The 18,803-nt window shown below is 48.1% G+C and overlaps 2 protein-coding genes across 2 annotated transcripts; one reads left to right on the forward strand and one right to left on the reverse strand.

Moving 5' to 3' along the window:
* Positions 1-3,833: 3,833 nt before the first annotated feature.
* Positions 3,834-4,319, reverse strand: LOC109252681 (histone H2B type 1-A). Its single transcript, XM_019425240.2, has one exon. It carries the CDS (start codon positions 4,274-4,276, stop codon positions 3,893-3,895), a length of 384 nt encoding a protein of 127 aa, XP_019280785.1. The 5' UTR covers positions 4,277-4,319; the 3' UTR covers positions 3,834-3,892.
* Positions 4,320-4,597: 278 nt separating this feature from the next.
* Positions 4,598-5,011, forward strand: LOC109252680 (histone H2A type 2-C-like). Its single transcript, XM_019425239.2, has one exon. It carries the CDS (start codon positions 4,601-4,603, stop codon positions 4,994-4,996), a length of 396 nt encoding a protein of 131 aa, XP_019280784.1. The 5' UTR covers positions 4,598-4,600; the 3' UTR covers positions 4,997-5,011.
* The last annotated feature ends 13,792 nt before the right edge of the window (positions 5,012-18,803 follow it).

Here is an 18,803-nt window from a genome sequence, read left to right on the forward strand (position 1 = left end):
CCCTCAAGGTCCCGTCTGAGAAAATGCTGGCAAGTTTCTCCTTTTTTTTTTTTTTTTATTATTTATTTTGCAAGAGAGAGAGGGAGCACAAGTGGGGGAGGAACAGAGAGGGAAAGAGAGAATCGCAAGCAGGCCCCATGCTTTTAGCACAGAGCCCAATGTGGGGCTCGAACTCACGAACTGTGAGATCACGACCTGATCTGAAATCAAGAGTCAGATGCTTCACTGACGGAGCCGCCCCGGTGCCCTGGAAGTTTCTCCTTTGAGAGTGGCACCAACGGAGGTTTTTCTCCTGTTCAGGCTGGGAGGCATTATGATGGCTTTAGGGTAAGGACAGCATCCGGGCTTCTCCGGGGACCGAGGTGCTCTGTCCTTTTCCCAGGCCTCCCCTTATGGGCACTCATTGTGCTCTCTGCTCTGTAACCAACCAGCACTACAGCCTAGAATTAGAGAGAGACAGGGAGTTCTCCCCCCCTTCCAGGGCAGATCCCGACAGGGAATCCTTTCAGGCCACAGCTGGAGGTGCAGGGGGAGGTGGGTAGGGGTAGGGGGGGACACGTCAGGGATCCTCTTGCCCCGGGTCCCACACCAAACCCTCCTGTATCAAAGGCAGAGCCCGGCTCAGTGGCGGCCCCGTCCTCAGAAAATTCTGTCTTGCCAATCTGTTACTCAGGGATTGAGATGACATCAACAGGCAGACAGCACCTTTCTTAAAACACACGTTTTAAAATCCATTTTGAAACAACAAAAACCCATTTTTTTTTTTCTGCTTTCACATGGATTGTCTTAGACTAAAGCTTTCCTCTTATCTGTCTGAAATGGCTGGTCTTCAGAGGTCACAAACCCATTCCAGCCTCCTCTGTGCCACTGAGTTCCCTAAATCAGGGTTCTTGGCCTGCTTTTGGTCTGCAAGTCTGATCTAAGGAGAGACCATTTGGCCAGCTGCTTTGCTTTGCTAATAACAATAGTTTGCAAGTTCCTGGTGGAGAATGAAGAAATGATGTGTATGTCTCAGCCACTCTCACATGTTAATGAAAATTCAGAATATTTCCAGCACCTGTGGGAATAAGGTAAACCATAGCTCAGAGGAAAAAAAGATAGTTTCAATGCTTATATTAATAAAAAGCATAAATACAGGCAGTTCTTCAGGTGGTATGAAATCTTAAAAATGACAACGCAAGGCGATCTTAAGAAATGGGGAAAATCATGATTTTTCCATAATATTTGAACATTTTTATCTAGACATTTAAAAACTCCCTTAACTCTCTATTATAATTATGGAAGGAAGCGAAAAAAATATTCAGGAAGTTGTAATTTAAAATATTAAGGAACACCTGGGTGGCTCAGTCAGTTAAGGCTCCAACTCTTGGTTTCAGTTCAGGTCATGATCTCTCAACTCGGGATATCGAGGCCCGCATCAGGCTCTGCGACAGCACAGAGCTTGCTCGGGATGCTCTGTCTCCCTCTGTCGCTGCCCTTCCCCCATTCATACTCTCTCTGTCTCAAAGATAAACATTAAAAAAAAAAGAATATTTTAAAAAATAAAATACAATATGAAAACAATGAGAAAGTGTCATTTCTTTTTTAAAAACTTACTGAAAGAAGTTGAACAGTGGTCGCCGCTTTCTGGTCCTGTAACTTAGGATACAGAGTGAGCGTCTTTTCTGTGCCTTGCTGAATCGTCATGTCTCTTTCTAAATCCGGATCAGCTTCCAACATGTTATTCTTTGTATTTTCAATGTTGTGAAATCCCTTTGAGAATCCCTGTCGTACGAAGTGTTTTGCCAGTCACTTTCTCTGGAACGGCTTCATCCTTTTCGACACAAACACTTTCTAATTTAGGTCCTCAAGTTCGCCGTCCCCGAGTTCCTCTGCTAGTCTCCATTGTGAGGGCGCCAGCCGCCCTACTGCTGGCTCTTTCTTCTAGAATGCCATTTATATTCCACTCGAATTTCACTGGTAGGGTTATTACTTTCCATTTTTTTGTTATACTTTCATCTTGGTGGCTAACTCTCTTTTGATTATCATTTTTTGTCGGGCACAATGATCACTGGGAGACAAAGCGGCAACTAAAAATACATGCTTTCTATTTGTACACAGACAGGGTAACATGTGCACTGTCCAGGGACAACACATTTTACAATAAGTGACAGGATAAGTCACATGATAGATCACGATGCACATCTGTTATTTGTACAGTGACTTGTGAACTGAAGATCCAGCAATGAAGTTTGTCATTTAGACAGTGACTCACTAATGAAATGTGAACTGTGTTGTCGGGCAGTTGGTGGTGTTTAACTGAACTGTGGAAACTGATCGCTTCTCGGCCTTTTGGCTAAGATCGAGTTGCGAACTGTGGAAACTGAAATTCATTTCTATCAAAACCACGCACTGTGAGAAGTGTCTTTGTGAAGGAAGCACTCCCCTAAAGAAGCTGGGAGAAATCACAATAAAAGGAATCCGTGGAAGGCGAAGTGGTAAATGATGGAAAGCCTAGAAGAAAATAATTGGGAAAAAGAAAAATGGAACTGGTTTTAAATTTTTCATTACAGTAAAATTATAATAACTGCAAAAGGTAAAGAAATCACAAATATGGATACCTGGGTCGCTCAGTCGGCTAAGCATCTGACTCTCGATTGTAGCTCAGGTCATGATCTCACAGTTCATGGATTCAAGGTCCACTCCGTGGCTCTGCGCTGACAGCCTGCTTGGGATTCCCTCTCTTTCCCTCTTTCTCTGCCCCTCCCCCACTCAGTCTCCCTCCCTCTCTCTCTCAAAATAAATGAACTTAAGCAAAACAAAAGGGACAATGAAGTTCTCAGGGAAGGTGTTTCTTACTCTCAGAGACCCAGTAAAATAGAGTGTCTCTTCTAGCCTTTACTTCGTCCCATCTGCATGAACACTTGGACCCGGAACCAGCATGAGGATTGAGTCAGGGTGTAAACAGCTGAGGTGATCAGGGCGACGGAGCCAGCACTCTGATCATCCCACTCCTGAAATTTCTGTGCCTTTGGGCATTGTGATCAGCGACATCATTACGTCAACTTGTTCATTGGGTGCTTCCTGTTATTTGCTGCCAAAACATAATCTGAGGTGAAAGCTGAGTCAGGTTTGGTCTGAAAAGAGCTGCTTTTATTAACATTCTTACTTTCCTTTTGCCCACATAATCCTGAGGGACTTTGGGTAAGTCAGGGTAGCCTGTAGAGTGGTCACACAGTTGACAGGGGATGTGGGAGCTATGTGCTGTCTGCTGTTTCCCAGTCTTACTGGGGCGACTGGGATCCCTGATGAGACACACTGTTGCTCCTCACTTCGTGGGCACAGATGTTCCAGGTCTGTTCCTGGAGGACCCCCCAAGGCATGCAAGGGTCTCTACCGAGGCAGTTTCACTGTGCACATAGGTGTGGGACGCTTTATTTTATAGGATTTTCTAGGATTTTCCTGCGTGCTGATTTTTTTGTCAAGTGGTACTAAAGTTTATCTCATGCAAAGAAATCTATACCTACATGTTACTTATATATTTAAAAACATTAATTTAAATCATAAAAATGATAGAAGTTGAGGATTTGAGCCAGACCACAGGTTTACTGGAAGTCATTTGGTCCCTTCTTTTTAAAGTTGTTAAATTCAACTTTAATACTTGGCCTCCTCAGAGAGGCCAGAGGAGCCAGGACCCAAACACCATTTAATGATCAACCCTACAACAGAACAAGTGATAACGTGTAGAAAAACAAGGCCAAAAGGGAAGCGATTCAGTTAAGTTAGTTTCCCAGTCGGTTGTGTAGTATCTAACTGCTCAATCGAGGTGGAGTGCACACCCCTAATTCAGAGAAGATTAGTGGCTCTGAAAAGAGCCTTTGGGGTTGAGTAAGAGGGCGCTTACTTGGCGAGTCTACTTGGAGCTGGTGTACTTGGTGACGGCCTTGGTGCCCTCGGACACGGCGTGCTTGGCCAGCTCCCCGGGCAGCAGCAGGCGCACGGCCGTCTGGATCTCCCGGGACGTGATGGTCGAGCGCTTGTTGTAATGCGCCAGGCGCGACGCCTCGCCCGCGATGCGCTCGAAGATATCAGTGACGAAGGAGTTCATGATGCTCATGGCCTTGGACGAGATGCCGGTGTCGGGGTGCACCTGCTTCAGCACCTTGTAGATGTAAATGGAGTAGCTCTCCTTGCGGCTGCGCTTGCGCTTCTTGCCTTCCTTCTTCTGGGTTTTGGTTACAGCTTTCTTGAAGCCTTTCTTGGAAATGATTGTGCCCTTGGAGGTCAGTTCCGGCATGGCGGGTGTACAGCTCTCTAGCGCTACAGCTCTACAGTTACGGCTCTAACGGCTCCAAACCCATGTACAGTAAACCCAACAGATTTCGGGCTGGGCCGACTGGTATTTATAGGCACAGTGCTGACATGACGTACAGAGCAGACACCATCTGATTGGATATCGGGTGGTGGCGTGAATGTAAATGAGGTGATTCTGGCAAGGCTTCCGATTGGATAGATGACCATCAGCCAATCAGATAGCAAATCACAACCTCCCGGCAGGCTATAAATAGGCTCAGTAGCGGTCTCTTCGGCAACAGCTTTTCTGCCATTCCTCGGGCTAGCTATGTCTGGGCGAGGGAAGCAGGGCGGCAAGGCTCGCGCCAAGGGCAAGTCCAGGTCTTTTAAGGCCGGGCTGCAGTTCCCGGTGGGGCGCGTGCACCGCCTGCTCCGCAAGGGCAACTACGCCGAGCGGGTCGGGGCCGGCGCGCCGGTGTACCTGGCGGCCGTGCTGGAGTACCTGACGGCCGAGATCCTGGAGCTGGCGGGCAACGCGGCCCGCGACAACAAGAAGACGCGCATCATCCCGCGCCACCTGCAGCTGGCCATCCGCAACGACGAGGAGCTCAACAAGCTGCTGGGCCGCGTCACCATCGCGCAGGGCGGCGTCCTGCCCAACATCCAGGCCGTGCTGCTGCCCAAGAAGACCGAGAGCCACCGCCACAAAGTCCAGAACAAATAATTTCCAAGCCGTGAGCCCTGGCGAGTGTGACCTGAACCGTTTGCAGAAAAAAACCAAAGGCTCTTTTCAGAGCCACTCAGATGGTCGATGAAGGCTGTGCATGAAATGGAAAAGGTTAGAACTGCGCTTCTCCAGGAATAGGCAGCCGTGTACCTATATCCCTATACGGTGAGTCTTAGTAAGGTTATGGCTTTTGAAACCTGTCTTTCGGTTCTGTGAACCGGTTCTTTGAAAGTTTTAGCAGAAGCTTTCCCAGGAAGCTGACCTGAGTTGAGAGTCCCCACATCTTGGAGTCCGTGGGAGGAGGGGCTGACTCCCAATTAGTCAAGCATTATAACCACCACTAGGTTTCTGTGTTCATGTAAACAGGCGGGTTTCATGCTAATACCACAGTGAGTTAAGGACTCTTAAGTGGTTGGGGAAGAACAAACAGGAGGTGTAAGCTTGCAGCTCCCACGTGGCAGTCCGGCAGCACGTCGTTAATATTGTTCAGTATCCTGAAATCTTTATATTGGAGCAAAAGTTCTGTTAACCTTCAAGTTTGGTGAAGGGGCATTTGAGCGTTTGATATCCGCGGCTTCACACATGCCTACTAAAAAGCCCTAGAGGGGCACCTGGGCGGCTCAGTCCACTATGAGTCTGGCTCTTCCTTTGGGCTTAGATCACGACCTCCCATGATCAAGCCCCGCCTTGGGCTCTGTGGGGACAGCTTGGTGCCTGCTGGGGATTCTCTTTCCCTCTGCCCCTCCCCTGCTTGCATGCACACGTTCCTGTTCTCTCTCAAATATTTAAAAAAAAAACAAAACATTTTAGGGGCACCTGTGTGGCTCAGGCAGTTGACCATCTGACTTCGGCTCAGGTCGTGATTTCGAGGTTCATTAGCTCAAGTCGTACATCAGGCTCACTGCTGTCAGCCTGTCAGTGCAGAGCCCGCTTGGGATCCTCTGTCCGCCTCTCTCTGCCCCTCTCCTGCTTGCACTCTCTCAAAAGTAAACATTAAAAAACAAACAAACAAACAAAAAAACAACCTAAAATCATTCCTTAAAATGTAGAACAGAGTAGATCTTGAAACAAAGCTTTGGTGTACCCTGGGTGATGGAGAGATGACTGTCAGTCTCATAAGAAGAAAATGTGACAAGGTCTATCAACTTTGAAATTACTAAAAATTTTTCATCAAGCTCTTCAAAATTTAACTACAAAAACAAAATTTTGGTTGATTTGTGAACACTAACAGAAATTGGAAAGCAAATGAACGTTTAGTTAGACTCAAATGCAAAGTTACAAAATACAAGTTACAAAATATTGAGTAGTCTGCCTTATCTGAAAGAAAAAAGTTTTCATTGGTTTTCTTAAAAATAAAAAGCCATTTCTAGACACTTGAGATCAACACATAAGATATGTATAGAAGCAGTTATGAAGGAAGGTATAAACTCTAAGAAGTTGAAAAATGAGAATAAAGTACATAATATATTGATTAGGGAAAATCAGATTATGAAAGAATCCTGTCGAATTTGTGTACAAAAATATCGATACGTGCAATTGGGGAGGGTACAAAGATTTTAAAGACTGAAAAATCGCACAGGTACATTGAACAAAATGAGATGATGTTTAGAACATAGCAGTTAGGGGGAGTTAAGATAGCATAGTAGTAAGGGGACCCTGAGCTTGTTCTGTCCCTGGAGCACAGCTAGATCAACATCAAACCATTTTGAACACCTAGAGGATTGATCTGGGCGTTAACACTACAATCTGCAGAATGTGAACGAGAGCGAGAGAGGCAGGTACGCAGTGCAGAGAGGTGAACTGGGGGAAAGAAAAGCCAAGGTGCCGTGGAGGGCAGGGAGCCTTTTTTGCAGAGACCGGACAGAGCAAAAAAGGAGGGCAAGGGAGAGGGCAGGGGAGAGGGCAGTGCATCAGGATCTTGAAAGAAAACCACTCCCCCCAAAGTAGCTGGAGAGAAAAAAGAGTGAAAATACTCGCAGGGACTGCACAAGAGATCTGTTCCCCCAAACCACCGGTGGGAAAAGGAGAGGGTTTCAATACCGCCAGCTTTTTAGGATCAGTGGAGCACAGTATCTGAAGTCTCGGGGCTCAGTGGCCGGTGGCAGTCTGGCGAGGAATCCCCCGGAGCAGGCAGCACGGTGTGAGGGAGAGGCCTGTTGGGAGAGGTGTTGGGTGGGGGCTGGGCTATGTGGGCGATGGGCATTGAAGGCACCTGTTAGGATGAGCACTGGGTGTTACATGAAAGTGATGAATCACTAAATTCTGTTCCTGAAACCAATGCTGCACTATACGTTAACTAACTTGAATTCAAATTTTAAAAAATACCAAAAAAAAAAAAAAAAAACCACCATAGCAATTACTTTTTTTTAATGTGAGATTATAAAATCGGGGAAGAATAATGGTATAAATAAATGATTGTCTAAATGAGGGGTATGTGAAAAAATCTCCTAAACAGAAAAATACTTAATAACTTCTATAGATATCAAACGGAGCTTAATTCCCCAGCCTTCTGGAAGTGCAGAGTATGGAAAGGCAGGAAAGAAAGGAAGTGACTTCACAGTGGAGAAATCTGGCAGACGCTTCCTGAGCCAGATGATCAATGTCCACATCATCAGTGATCAGCCATGTCAATAGCATGCGCCTTTAATATGTTAAAAGAAGTGAATTTCACTTCTTTGGTCTTCCTCCCGACAATCCCATAATCCCAATCTAACTGTGAGGAAAATATCAGACAGATCCAAGTTCAGGAACATTCCCCAAAATATCTGACTATGAATCCTCAAAATTATTAAAGTCATCAAAACCAAGAAAATTCCAACAAACTGTCACAGCCCAGAGGTGGCTAAGGAGACATTACCACTAATGTCATGTGTTTGGGGTCGGATTTTGGAACAGGAGAAAAAAAAACAATAGGTAAAACCTGTTGAAACCCAAACAAGGTTTAGAGTTCAATTCGCTGCGATGTACCAGTGTTAGTTCCTTACTTGTGACAAGTGCATAAATGTGGATGCTAGGAGAAACTGGGAGAGGCGTGTATGGGAACTCTTGTCTTTACAACTTTTCTGTAAATCTAAAATGATTCCCAAGTTAGAAAGCTTATTGAAAAGAACAAAACAAAATAAACTCAAAGTTACTAAAACACCAGGGAAGAGCTCTAAATCCAAAAACCAACAGATGAAATATAGCCCTTCACGTGATATTATACCTGGCTCTGAACAGAGTCTCTGGTTTGGGATGCTAATGTCCTCCTAAAAAACTCGCTTGTCTCACTTGTAGCTGGCGTACTTGGTGACAGGACGCACAGTGTGCTTGGCCAGCTCCCCAGGCATCAGCAGGCAGTAGCCTCTGGGGGTCCCTGTAGACGATTGTCAAGAGCCCATGGTAACAGCCAGGGCTCACCAGTGCTGTGCTCTAAAGTCACTAACAAACAAGTTCTTCATTCACAGGGCTTCCATAGAGGTGCCAGTGTTGGGTGAAGCTGCTTGACCATCTACCTTGTAGACCTTAAGTGTAATAGGGCTGTCTGGAACAGCTTCTGGTATTTCCTGCCTTTTCTTTTGGTGTTGATGGTGGTTTCTTGGGCCCTTTCTTGGATATGATAGAAGAGAAAGATTCAGAGCTAGAAGATGCAGCCTCCCACTACTTGAGGAATAGAGAGTAGCAGGTTGTGAAGCCCTGGGGCTTATTAAAATGCCACGTATTCCAATGAGGTGTCTGGTAAACCCAATTTCTGATTGGAGTAAAAGCAAGAGGCAAATGCATGTAAATGAGATACTTCAGGTCAACTCTGACTGGATGGTACTCAGTCACATCAACCGCTCAGAATGCAGAAGACTGTCACGTGAGGCCTGGATCAAGAGCACTCTGAAGAGGGCCCCGATACATCTGTTGGGTTTTGCAGATTTCAGCCTCAGCTTCCTGGAGAGAGACCAGCTTCCTCCCCGAGGTCCACATTCCCAGAGGAATGGGTCGGGCCCACTTTGAGTCACAGGTCCACTCACTGTTCATCAACGTTAGAGAGGGAGAATGATCTTGGAAAAACAGTGCATCCTGAGTGGACACCTCAGGAGGTCTGTCTGTACTTTCCAGTTTTTTCTGACGTGGTGTCATAACTGCTCTGATGGCCGTGTGGTCAGAAGTATAGTTGCAATCTCTGTCACCTGAGCAAGTGAAGGTAATACTTTGCTGTTAGAATTATTAGCCTGGACAAATTTCTGTTTTTAGATAGTGAGGCGAGTTATCATTTCTTGTCGGGTGGCTTTTTTCTGCCTCCTTCCAGAGTTGAGAACAAAATTCTAAGGGTTCTCCTGTTGTTTCTGCCAGAGTGACTGACCGGTACCTTCTGGAGTCACAGACACAGCTAATGCCAGTGGTAACCCTGCTTGGGAGCTGCCACGGCTTTAGTAAGCTTCAGTAGCATTCACTAGCTTCACTGGGGACAGAGGCACTGTGCCAGGTGGGGACAACAAGTCCTCCCAAACCCCCAAATCCCTACAAAAGCTTGCCCCGCTTTTACCTTCTTAGGTGTTGGATAGGTTTGCACCTTATCAGTCACAGCTCCTGGGACACTGTGCTTCCCGATGTGCTTACCTTACCATGTGACTCCCGGAAACTTCACAGCGATGCCTGGGCCTTGAATTTTCTGTGAGTTCACCGCCCATCCTTTCCCTTACAGATGCTCCAACAAAGCCTGCAGGGTGTCCTGCAGTAGAATAAGTCTTCATGTGTGTCTTCAATGCAATGGGCCTGTCTTATGGATGTGGGGAAAGAGAACAGAGAGTAGGTTTGGGCTACTGTCCCATGACTTATGGTGGGGCTGTGCAGGTAGCCTTGGGGAAGCACTTGAAAGGTCCATGTTGCCCCTCCCACATGAAGGGGGACTTCAGCTGGTGACTCAGTGCCCACGGATATCCTGAAAAAGACATTTGCTCAGTCCAGCTCAGCATGGTACACTGCTAGGACCATGGCCAAGGTACCTAAGATGGCGGCCATGTTGGGCACAGCCGCACGGATCAGGGGGCACCACCCTGTTCAATTCTCGGTAGTCCCCATCATCCACCATGAGCTATTTGGCTTTTTTTACTGGCTCTCCTGGGCTGTTGAAAGTGCTATGGGCAGGGCATACAATAGCCATTCGGTGCAGTTCTCAGTGTCTCCGATTCCCTTAGCCCTCATCCCAGGCAATTTATATCGTTTGACAGCTGGACCCTCTTCACGAGGGTGGCAGCTCGAAGGTTCCTGGTGTCATCTCCATTCAGCACCGGTTTGATTAACCCAGAGGGAGAATTCAAAGATGGAGGTTTTCAGGTAGACCTCGTAGGTTATCAATCCCCAATCTGTCCTCTAGTATTGGAGAGATGAAAACCTGGTATTCTTGTGAGGGAGGATGCCCACTTCTCAGTGTCAAAAGGACCCTCCTGAGCATAACTGTCTCTGCCCTCCATAACCGTCAGCGGCACTGAGGGGCCAGGAAACTTCTAAGGCCTTCAGAATATCAGAGTACCCACCAGAGGCGTCACTCTTGGTTTATTTCTGGGGGCCAGTGAATGGTGCTCTCAACATGGGAACTCTGATTGCCCCCAGTGGGCCCGACCTGGAGACGACTTGGCCTGCATCCTAAACCCAGGGCACGGGAGGCACTCACCCTGAATAGGACTGTATGCCTAAGGCCTCTGTGGGTTGGAGCAGGCCAGGCGCTAGGGGTGGTAGGGGCAGACGGGGCAGGTCTGAGTTGCCGTTCAGGTTTTAAGGCTTCTGGAAGGCTGACCAACACGATATTGGGTTCCCCGTTTGTCTTTTTGGGGTGAGCTCTGGCAGTAATGGAGTCAAGCCACATTTGCTTCCTGGTTACTTTCACCAGATTCTTCACGGCTAAGTGGAATGGCCTTTTGGCTTCTCAAGCTCCGCCTCCATCTCAGGGCCTTCCCACAGCCAATACCCCTTTCCCAGGCTCTGTCCATTTCCCCCAGATCAGCAATGCACTGCCCAGCATAATGAATGTCTTGTCCCCTGACTGAGCTCAGCACAGATGTCCACATCCTGTACCAGGTGCCAAGGACAGAGTGGAGAATCTTGGCTGTCGTTCTTGGAGTGAGTGTGGCCAGATCAGACCCTTCAAAGACAGGGGCATAAATGGCCTGTCTCATTCCCAGCTCCCGGAGAATTTGCTGCCCCTCCTCTACGGAGTCCCAGGGTCCCATGGGCCCAGGGAGATGCCCTTCATTGAGCCAAACCTCCCTGCAGGCTGGAATAATCTAGTGTGCACGGGACTGAGTACTTTGACCCCCTGAGTTCCACACAGGCGCTGCCAGAGGGCAGGGTGTGTGGCTCATCTTCTGTGCCCTCTGCCCGGTCAGGGGAATGTCATCACCCCCGAAGACTCTTAGCCACACCAGCCATGCTGGGACACTTGCCCTGGCCTCCTACTGGAACTCAGTGGCCATGTCAATAAGCTCAGTGGGAAAAAAAGAGGGAAGAGGGCACCTGGCTGGCTCAGGGGGCAGAACAAGTAACTCTTGATCTCAGTCAGGGTCATGAGTTCAAGCCCCATGTTGGGCGTGGAGCCCCCCTTAAAGAAACAAAGCTCCGTGGGAATATATTCTGTTATTATGACTGTTTCCTGAACTGGGGGCTGTCCCACTGGCTGGGTTGCTGTTGCTGTGCTTTTGTTTCACTTTGTGTTGGGGTCAGACAGGGCAGTGCGTCTTGGGTTTCACCGTCAGTCACCACACATCCTCCTCTGCACTCTCCTCACTTCCCCAGGGATCCCACCTCTTGGCATCCCAGCCAGGCTTGTAAGTGCCCCGACCCCAATCTGCAGTGGCTCGCGCCCTCCTTGGAGTACGCTACGGTCTCCAGCTTCCCATCCCGCTCTCCCCCTTGCCTGCCAGCCCCACAGGCAGCAGAGCATTGGACAACTGCACATCTTTCTCTAACCTCAGCTCTTCTTCCAACTTTCTGAGTCGAGCTATGGCCTATCGTTGGGTATTGGTGGCCATCACACTCTCCCAGGAGGGGCCCGCCCACTGTGGCAGCCACTGGTTTCCCTCCTTTGCCACCATACTCTGTGTGCTGTTACTCCCACAAATGCACTGGACCGGTTGGCATGTTCAGGGGGCCCCCGTATTCATGAGGCAGTTCACAGGCATCTGACCCATGGGGCCACCCCTCCCCTCCTGGCCAACCTGGGGTTTCCCCCTCAGATGCCTCTTCCCCAAGACCCATTTCTTTGGTCTCCCGGTTGGCTACCAGTTGTTGGCTCACAACCTTGGGAGTTCCCTGAGTGAAATGAAAAACTAGCCCCTGTCCACAGAGGGCAGGGAGAGACTGAAGACAGGGGCAGGCCCCTCTAGGTTGGTAGGGGGCAGCTTTAGTAAGCACAGGAACTCGTACTCAAGGCTTGTCTTGAGCAACAGCAGTACAAGTAGATCTCCACACCCTCCCACCAGAATCTTAAGAGTTTCACTAGAGGCTACACCTGGGTTCAGTCACGTGTCTCATCCAGATTTTCTCAACACGGTGCTCCCTCAAGGCTGCGTCCTTGAAGGGACCCCCAGTACAGGCCCAGTGGGTGGGACATGCATTCCAAGGACAGGGGAGTGGATAAGGAGCATCCAGTTGCTGGGTCCAGTTTGAGGGTCAACCAGCAGTCACATCCTCTCTGTGACCTTCTCCAACAACATCTGTCAACTGTCTCCTCCCCACACCCCACCCCCCCACCCCCGCCCCAGGTGTTCAGGACAGAGCTCAGATCCCACAGCTTAGCTGGAAGAGGTAGCCCTGCCTGGACTTCACCGGACTTTTTTGCTACTATGCTCCCCCACGTCGCACTTATTTAACAGTCTACTTTGGCTCCTTGAACCCATTTTGCTTTTATTCACTTTTCGTCTTTCTGAGTTATGTTCCCTCCCTGAAAGGATCTTCCTTCCCTTCTTCATTTAATTAGCTTCTATAAGTCTTTCAAGATTATTCTCACACATTGTATCATTTGTGAAGCTTTCTTTGTCCCCCATCCTGGGGCCACTTGGATGTTCCTCCTTGGTGACCTTGTTGAACCCTGAATGAATCCCAGTGATAGCATTTAGTATGTTCCAGTAGAAGTGCTTAATTTTTATGCCTGTCTCTTCTACTCAGCTATAATTTTTTTTCATGTCTTAATTGTTTAGCATGCCACAGTGCCTGAAACATAAAAGATACCAATTAATGGCTGGTTGAGTGCATTTATAAATAGATTTTTGTTCTGGATTCCAGCTGCTTATTATTTAGTATTTTAGTGACAAGATAATAGCAATATAGAACATTCAGGGGGGAAGGACACCCATGACTTCAACATTTTGACAAATTTATTTTTATTTCTGTATGTTTTTCCACTGGCCTTTATGAATATAGAATATTTTCTATTTCAATAAGATTTTTTAAAATATTGTATCATTAGATTTCTTTTCTAATTGTTTTCACTAGGTACGTAATAGTTCATCGAAAGACTTTTATTGAGCACATACCATGCACACAGTGTTCTAAGTGATTTACGTACTTGATATTGTTTAATTTGCACAGTAATCCTATAGGTAGGTACTATTATTATGCCCATGGCACAGAGGAAAAGAATAAATGTGGGGGCACCTGGGTGGCTCAGTCGGTTGAGCGTCTGACTTCGGCTCAGGTCACGATCTCACAGTTCGTGGGTTCGATCCCCGCGTCTGCCTCTGTGCTGACAACTCAGAGCCTGGAACCTGCCTTGGATTCTGTGTCTCCCCCTCTCTCTGCCCCTTCCCTGCTCAGTCTGTCGGTCTCTCTCTCTCTCTAAAATAAATAAACATTTTAAAAAATTTTTAAAAAAAAGAATAAACCTGTTTAAGATCACAGAGCTAGCGTCAGAGCCAGCATTTCAACCCAGACATTCTGGCTCTAAAGCCCACCTTAAGCATTCCCGTACAGGAATGGATAATTTACCACAGTTTACTTAAATATACCGTCTTCCATTGTTGAGTACCGAGGCTGCTCCCAACATTTTATTATTACAATCGGTGCTGAAATGAACATTCACAGGCGAAGAGCTTTTTCCTCCTTCTGAAGTATTTGCTTAAACATTCCTAGATATAGGATGAGTGGGTCCGAGAGCATGCATGCAAGATCTTTATGGCTTTCTCTGCATGTTATTCAATTATTCTTCCAGATGGTTGCCTGAAAAAGGCATCAGCAACGCGTGAGAATATGCGTTTTATTTGGCACTCACAGAATTTGGTGTTATTCACGTAAAGATTTACTTAGTTGGTGAGGCAAAACACTACCGCATTATTATTTTAATTTGCATTTCTTTTGATCAGGGTGAGACTGGACGTTTTCATTCGTCCATATATACAGATAGACACAGGTAGATCTATGTCTGTTTTGCCAGAGTCCTATCTTGTGAAATGTCACTTTGGGTCCTTCAAAAAGACTAATTGAAACAGCAAATTCAGATTTGTTGTTTCCCAACCCTATAAAACTTAAGTTATGTTAGACCCTTCATAGAATATTTGTGAGATCCGAATAAAACAATTTTACAATGTCGTCAAGAAGAGCCAGCTGGATGTTTGAAACTGCCTCTGGAGGAGGAATGTATTCCTCATTAACTTGAAATGTAGTCGCACGTGAGCTCCTTTAAAGTCAAGTGTACTCTTAGCCGACACCAGAGGGAGCCCAGCAGGCATTCCATGTGAAAATATATCCAACTTTGAATGCGTTTCTGAAATGGCACTGACGAAAATGTACAGTGAAATTATGAATCCTACACTCAATAGTCCTGGGGAGAAAAATGGAAATCAGTGCCTCATAGATCCATTCAGACTTCAGCCTTTCTGTGAACTAGGAAACATATAAAATAAGAATGGTGATTAAATGAAGGGTTGATGGGGGGAGGGAGGGAGGGGAGGGCGGGTGATGGGTAGTGAGGAGGGCACCTTTTGGGATGAGCACTGGGTGTTGTATGGAAACCAATTTGACAATAAATTTCATATATTGAAAAAAAAAAGAAATAAATAAATGAACAATCGTAGGGGGCGCGTGGGTGGCTCAATCGGTTAGCCATCCGACTCTTGATCTCAGCTCAGGTCTTGATCTCAGGGTCGTGAGTTCAAGCCCTGTGTTGCACTGGGCAGGAAGCCTACTTTAAAAAAATAAAATAAAAAGGAACAATTCTAGAACGCCCAAAGATGCCTGTACAGGCTCTTTTTTCAATTGCTATTTCTGGCTCCTGTGAGCATGGGAAGCAGACAGACCTGCCTCCAAACCCAGCTGTGCTGCTTCTAAATCGAACCAGTTACTATCCAGCCTCTCTGTTCCGCCGTCTCCTCCCTTGCCCCGTGCGATAATACCTACCTCACAGGGGAGCAAGGAGGCCAAATCCTAGACCACATCAGTAAAGCATCTGGCACGTAGCACATGCTTCAGATGTGTTCATGCTTGTCTTCATCTAGCGTGGTGGTTGTCAACCGGGGACGATTCTGTCCCCCCACGGAACCTTTAGTGATGTCTGGGGATGTTTTCGGCCAATGGAGCCTGGGAGCAAAACCCTTGAGTCAGAAGTTCTGGGTTTGAGTCCTGGCTCCGTCTCTTTCCAGCTCGGTCATGGGGAAAGGGTCCTGATATCGGAAGCCTCTGTTTCCTCATCTAGAGCATGGAAGGAAGACTCTCTCGTGAGGGTCACGTGGCCCTTACCAGTGTACCTTGTAATCCCCCTCCTTCGCTTGTGCGGCTGTGTCTGACAGAAGTCCTGTGGCCGTGCTCAGAAGTGACCACAGGATTTACCAAGGCTCCGGGGTACCAGCCGGAGGCAGGTGGATTCACGCTATTGATCACCCAGCCTGTGAGCACTCTGTGGTCAACACTTCATGCCCATTGCTTAAGACGCGAATGTGGAAAAGCATCGTAAAGGAAGGCCAACCACGCAGGAGTTTCACGCCCCAGAGCCGGCCTTCTCTGCGCCCTGCTCCCTCTTCAGCCAGGGAAGGAGCTCAGCTCTTGGCCAGCTTTTCTTTTCAGTGTTCCAACGGCTACTTTGGGGCCCACATTTGTCTAAACAGAGAACATCCACCCCACGTTATCTGAAATGTAGGCATAAAATTTGTAGTTAGACGTCTCCCATCAGATCAGAAGGTTGCTGGAAACTTTTTGTTTTTTAATGTTTTAAAATGTTTATTTTTGAGAGAGAGAGAGAGAGAGAGCAAGCAGGAGGGGGCAGAGAGAGAGAGAGGGAGACACAGAATCCGAAGCAGGCTCCAGGCTCCGAGCTGTCAGCACAGAGCCCGACGCGGGGCTCGATCTCATGAACCGCAAGATCATGACCTGAGCTGAAGTCGGACACTTAACCGACTGAGTCACCCAGGCGCCCCTGGAAACTGGTAATGAAACAATGAGGAACCCCATTGTAGCTGACATTACGGGTGTCCTTCTGTGCAGCTTGCGAAATAAATCGTGCACCATTGAAAATCACGTGTGACATTTGGGCCCACGGCAAGGAAGCCAGTTGGTGGCTGTCAGGGAGGGGCAGCAGCAACGAGTGTGGGTGCCCTGTGTGCCAGCGGGGAGGACAGATGGAGTCTGTCCCCTCCCACGTCCTCAGGGAAAGGGCGCCCTTGAATTTGGCCTATTAGCCCTACAGCAAAGGTCATTTCTCCAAGGGGAAATGTAGAGCATCTCAGGTAAGCGAGTGTCTTTAAATGAGATTCAGTGGAAAATGGTTGTGGGCCTGGAGAGCACCCTCTGTTTGCTCGTTCTCCCAAGTGACTCGCCATGGTAAGCTCTGTGCCCCCCCCACCCCCGCTGCAAAGGACCGAGGGAAGAGCCCGCCTCCCGCGTGTGCGTGGGGCCCAGCCTCACCCGGCTGAGTGAAACAAGACAAAACAAAGTCTGCTTTTCATCTTTGGTACAGAAGCATCCAGAAGGGGAGGGCCACGGGAGATGCCCCAGTACCTGCGTGGTCCCTGACGTGGGCTTCCCTGTATCCGCACAGAAACTGCCCCAGGATCAGAGAAGAGACCAGAGTCCTCCGTCTGTGGGCATGTGTTGCTTCAAACCCAGAGCTTTCTGTCTAGAAGCTGTGACCAAAGGCAGTCGTTTGAGCAGGAAATCCGGCCTGTCACATCACCGGTGGGGGGTGAGGGGGGCGGTGGGAATCTGTTCTCATCCTCATCAGGAAAGACGCTATGGTTTCTGCCGAGCATAAGCGAGCATCGCCCGTGGGGTTCACTGGAGGGGACCGTGTTCACCGTGGTGTCGGTGGTGTGGTGGGTGTACAAGCAGGTGATGGCCCTGCAGATGTCCTGGCCATGCACTCAGCGGAGTCCTGGGGTTCAGAGGGGTGAGACGGTGGCAGAAAGGGGGAGCCAGCTCGGGGGGGATCAGCCATGGGAGGCTGAAAGGGTTCGGGTTTAGCGAAGGTCTCTTTTAAGTGACTCAGAATCCCCAGTGAGATGAGGAAGGTTCGAGGGGCAGACCTGGCCCCCCTCCCCTCCTCCCAGCCCCCAAGCACACAGTTGGTGAATTGGTATCCGGTTGTGCTCTAAACCAGGGCGGCCCAAACTGCCGGGGATTGGGTGCTGTGTAGAGGGTGTTCAGACTCACTCTCGGGGCCTGCTGCCTGGGATCTGTCTCGGCCAGAGAGCAAGGGGGTGGGGAGGGCGCAGAGCCCGAGGGAAGGTTCAAGGACAGAAATCACGTGCCAGGCCCTGGCATCATCCAACTGGGTGCCCTCTTCCTTGAATGACATCTTTTTGCTCTTCGAGAGGCTGGCTTCCTTCAGGCCCGAGACTTCTCTCTGCCAAGAGCATGTGTATCACACAAATCTTCCCACAAAGGGAAAAGCCTTAACTGACAGCCGAGATAAAATTTCCATCACCTGGAAGCCTTAAGAAAAAAGAAGTTGTTTTTGTTTTCTACGTCTTTCTTCGTAAATTACCACAAACGAAGTGGTTTAAGCAACATGAATTTACTGTCTCACAGTTGTGTACATTCAGAAGTCTGACCTGGGTCTCACCTGGCTGAAATCTAGGTTTGGGGGAGATTTGCCCTGTTATAGGTAGTCCTACTAGTAAATATCTTTTCACGTCGTTTTTCCCCCTTAGGATAGATCCCTAAAAGTGAGATTTTTTAATTTTTGGCCAAGAAGTTCATTTTCTTTCTTTTCATGAAATACCCGTTCTCATGGAACTAAGTTTGGGGCAGTTTGATCCCTGAAAGGGGACGGACGTGCCATGATTGACGTAGACAAATACTCTAAAGTGGGATGGATGTGGCAGACCAACCACATGTCCATGACCGTGGGTGAGATCACCGGGAAAGCCACTGGGCAAAGAATGGACCCTACAGACCCCAAGACTTAAGGGGCAAGTGAGGAATATAGAGAGATAAGAGGAGAACCAAGAGAGCTTGGTATCTTAAAAGTCAAAGGAATAGAATTTCAGGAGCAGGTAGTGATCAGCACATCAGATGCCACAGAGGGCTCCGTGGGATGAAGGCCAAGATGTACCCGTTGGGTGTATCAGATAGGTAGCATTGTTGACCGTAGGTCGTCTCTTACAGAAGAGTAAGAAGACCACTTACAATGGGCTGAGGAGTCCATGGGAGGTGAGGAAGGGCAGAAAGGAGTCCAGAATATTCTTGTGATATGTAGAATGGGAAGGAAAGGAAGAGATAGAGTGTGGTGAGGGAGAGAAAGCACAAGTTGGGAACCACCCCGCAGGAGCATCTGGGGTTCTCGTCATCTCCCCCTTCGCTGCCTTCATTTTCCTCTTCATTATGGTGATCCTGATTCTTTGACTCTGCA

This window comes from Panthera pardus, unplaced genomic scaffold, assembly GCF_024362965.1.
Source record: "Panthera pardus isolate Hobbes unplaced genomic scaffold, ASM2436296v1 HiC_scaffold_17, whole genome shotgun sequence".
NCBI classification, from domain to species: Eukaryota; Metazoa; Chordata; class Mammalia; order Carnivora; family Felidae; genus Panthera; species Panthera pardus.

Coding starts and splice junctions, on each gene's coding strand:
- LOC109252681 (XM_019425240.2), bottom strand. CDS start 4,276: ATGCCGGAACTGACCTCCAAGGGCACAATCATTTCCAAGAAAGGCTTC.
- LOC109252680 (XM_019425239.2), top strand. CDS start 4,601: ATGTCTGGGCGAGGGAAGCAGGGCGGCAAGGCTCGCGCCAAGGGCAAG.